Source organism: Syzygium oleosum, unplaced genomic scaffold (genome assembly GCF_021117445.2).
Source record: "Syzygium oleosum isolate NSW1041296 unplaced genomic scaffold, Sole_v2.1 Sole_v2.06, whole genome shotgun sequence".
Lineage (NCBI taxonomy): Eukaryota > Viridiplantae > Streptophyta > Magnoliopsida > Myrtales > Myrtaceae > Syzygium > Syzygium oleosum.
The window spans coordinates 4865023-4868388 of NW_026607490.1; the positions used below are offsets into that span (position 1 = coordinate 4865023).

The 3366-nt window shown below is 54.7% G+C and overlaps 1 protein-coding gene across 1 annotated transcript; it reads right to left on the reverse strand.

The window, feature by feature from the left end:
- Positions 1 to 818: 818 nt before the first annotated feature.
- LOC115680292 (F-box protein At1g67340-like) lies at positions 819 to 2947 on the reverse strand. The gene is made up of 3 exons (XM_030604091.2): positions 2407 to 2947; positions 2112 to 2274; positions 819 to 1985 (listed from the first exon to the last, which is right to left on the reverse strand). Exons 1-3 carry the CDS (start codon positions 2664 to 2666, stop codon positions 1128 to 1130), a joined length of 1281 nt encoding a protein of 426 aa, XP_030459951.1. The 5' UTR covers positions 2667 to 2947; the 3' UTR covers positions 819 to 1127.
- Positions 2948 to 3366: the final 419 nt, after the last annotated feature.

Consider the following 3366-nt stretch of genomic DNA (forward strand, 5'->3'; position numbering starts at 1 on the left):
TTCGCAATTTCACATGTTCGCTCCCACTACTCCAATAATCCCTCTTTCCCCTTCCCAATAATCCCTTCTTCGATGGGTCGAGAAGCTCTTGCTTCTTTTTTCTCATTTTATTTTTCCTCTCTTTTTTGGCCACCCAAAAAAGCCCAACAAACGCAATAATGATTAAAGAAAAAGGAGGGGGGGAAAATAAATAAAAATAAGAGGGGAGGGATGGGGTGGAAAATATACAATTTACCTAGGATCCTTTGGTTACAGTCCCATCGGCCTCCGTTTTTGAAAAAAAAAAAACAGAGGTTTGACTTTCCTTTCAGCATCTAAGGCGAGGGAAATTGAACAGGCCCATGTACATATCTTTACCTCAAAGCTAAGGCAAATGTACATAATGAAGGTTTGATAGTGGAGTAGGAATCGATCCTTTCTCGTCGATTTTCAAATCGGAACCTAATTTTTGAAAAAATCAACTCGCTCCCACCATTTAAGGGAGGGGGGGGGGGAGGAGGGGGAGACGCTCTTTCCGCTTTTTGCCTATCGAATTCGCACATGGAATGACCATCTCCCATGACCCCTGCCCTGCCCACTAATAGTGACTCCACATGAATTATAATGTCATAACATGAAGAATCCCTTCTGCCATATTCATATTTCATTAATTCGCGATTTTTTTCGTGATATTTCGCTACCATTTTAAACCCTTTCTTCCATGTAAACTACCCGGATTGAGCAAAGTGAAAAAATAGACTCGATCTCGGACACTTAAAATGTAAATTCGACCTCCGCATTGAAACAAATCAAGGCATAAGTAAAGAAACAAGGAAAAATCGAAATGAGGAGACCTGAATGTTGAACTTAATGAACTGAGGCTGACATTTGGTCTACATGGTACAAAAAAGACAAAAAAGAGGGTGTTTTTCCTTTTTTTCCGAATTTACCCATCTCTATACAACCCAAAAAAAGAAAAAAAAAAAGGAAGGGGGGTAAGAAAATATTAAGATTCGCAAATAATGGACGGACCAAATCTAAAAATATATTTTCATCTAAGTAACTCCCCATCAAAACTGGTCCCTTTTCTTCCCCCGACACCCCCCCTACCGCTGCCGTCACCGTCACCGTCGCCGTCACCGTCGCCGTCAACTCTCCTCCATGACATCACCGTTACGGCCGCCCACTCCGTCATGTTCCCCGCCCTCGCCGTCCCCGTCGCCGTCGACGTCCTCGTCCACCCACCGCTCCACCGGCGTGCACTCGGCCTTGTGGCGGAGCTTCCAGTCGAGCGCCTGGCAGGCCCGCGAGCAGTAGTTCACCGCCCCGCAAACGGAGCACCGCCTGAACTCGTGCTTCCTCGTCTCCGGCCTCCCGCACCCCACGTGCGAGCACAGCCTCAGCCCCGGCCCGGGCGAGCCGCCCCGAGCGGCTAACCACTCCGCCAAGAACCGGTTCGCCGGGTGGGCCTCCGGCGCCGGCACGTTGCACCCGAAGTCGCTGAGCAAGGGGCACCCCGTGCCGGCCGCGTGGCGGAGGGGATGCTGCTGATGGTTCTGCTGCGGATGCTGGTGCTGGTGCTGGTGCTGGTGCTGGTGCTGTTGGTGCGGCGGCTGCTGCGCGTGCGGGCTGTTCCAGGCGAGCCACGCCCGAGTGGAGAGGAGGGAAGCGGCCGCGGCCGCGGCAGAGGGGGAGGAGAGTACGGCGGCGAGCTCGCGGGCGTTGGCCTGGACGAGGAAGCGGCGTCCCTCGGCGACGTTCTGGCGGACGCCGTACCCGTCCTGGAGGCAGTGGCCGAGCTCGCGCATGGCGTCGACGTGGCCGAGGAAGGCGGCCCGAGCGCAGAGGGCCACGCCGGCCCGCAGGTCCTTGTCGTTCTTGGACCCGCCACTGCCGTTGAACTGTATCACCGCGAGCGAGTAGAGCGCCGGCGCGTGCGCCCCAATCGCGGCCTTGGCCATCAGCGAAGCTCCACTCCCTCGGCTTTGCAAGCAGTAGAAGCGAATCTGTGGAAAAAAATCGCATTCATCCATGAGCCGCGCAAGAGGCATTCTTCTTCCATTACTAGTCGAACAAATAAATTTAAAAAAAAAACCCATAAAATAAATCTGTGGATTCAATTTGGTCATTACCATGCCGAGAGTGTAAGAGGCTTCGACGTTGCCGGCGTCGGCGCAGAGCTTGAGGAAGCGGTGAGCGGAGTCGCACCAGCCGTGAGCTCTGACGGCGAAAGCGTTCGACGACGCCTTCGACAGCACCATCGAATGCAGGCCTAAAGCTTTAAATCTCTTGCACCTGTTCATTTCACAGCAGCGACGATCAATAAACGGAAAACGAAGATAAATAAATGGGTGAAAAAAAAGAAAAGCAGACGAAGGGAAAAACGAAACGGGCAAACGAAAAGGAGGGGGAAGGGGGGGGCCGTACGTGAGCAGGACGCTGATGAGATCGGGAGGGGAGGAGGCGGAGGCGGCGACCTTGCCAAGCACGGAGAGGACGAGGTCGTCGGGGAGGCCGTCGAAGAAGTCCCGGCCTCCGCCGCCGCCCGCCCGAGGGGAGGGCCTCCGCCGCTTGCGGCCGAACGAGGCCATGTCCTCCCCCTTCGCCGTCGCCGTCGCCGTCGCCGACCTCTTCTTCTGGGTGCACAGTTCCGATTCGGGGTAACACATCCCTCGCCTGGTCCTCATGAAGAGAGAGACACAGAGATAACCCCCCGTCTGCCTATACGCCCTGGTGCGTATGTGTGTATGTGTGTATATATATATGTGTGCGTGTGTGGCTCCAATTCCGCTCCCTATCTATCTATCTATCTATCTATCTAATCTCTCTATTTCTATCTCAAGCCCAGGAGGGTCCGAGAAGAGACCACCACCAACAACAAGAAAGACATGGCCGAATCGAGGGGAAGATAAAATAAATAACGGAGCTCCAACGCACAGCAGTCCCCCTCCCCTGGTGATCGTTTTTAAGTGGGGAGAGAGAGAGAGAGAGAGAGAGGCAGCGACAGAGACAGAGAGGCACGCACGGAAGGGAGGGCGCGCGCGCGTGCGGAATGACCGAAATGCCCCCCCACCCCACCCCAGCCTCCGCTTGTCGCCTTCCGCAGTCAAACGGCGTTGACCCCAGATCCGTCCTTTCGTCGTCGGCCTTTGCCCCCGCTCCCCCCTCTCTTCCTCTCTGTGCTCTCGTGCTTTTCCTATCTGTACTGCAAATGGCTCCCTCCCTTCTTGTCGTCTCGACTCTCTCTCTCTCTCTCTCTAAACCTTTGGTTCGCTGCTCTGCGAGAGCGGAAATGGCAGGTTGCAGGGCGGGGGGGGGCGTTATTTATCTGGCCCCCATCCCGAACTCCGTCCCTTTTTCCTCCTTGTTCATTTCCTCGCTGGAGAG

What these genes read in the sequence shown, in the direction of transcription:
- LOC115680292 (XM_030604091.2), bottom strand. Translation starts at nt 2,666, where the DNA reads ATGAGGACCAGGCGAGGGATGTGTTACCCCGAATCGGAACTGTGCACC. An exon ending in CTCATCAGCGTCCTGCTCAC is followed by an intron (nt 2,275 to 2,406) that starts GTACGGCCCCCC and finishes TGAAATGAACAG; the next exon opens with GTGCAAGAGATTTAAAGCTT. An exon ending in CCTCTTACACTCTCGGCATG is followed by an intron (nt 1,986 to 2,111) that starts GTAATGACCAAA and finishes TTTTTTCCACAG; the next exon opens with ATTCGCTTCTACTGCTTGCA.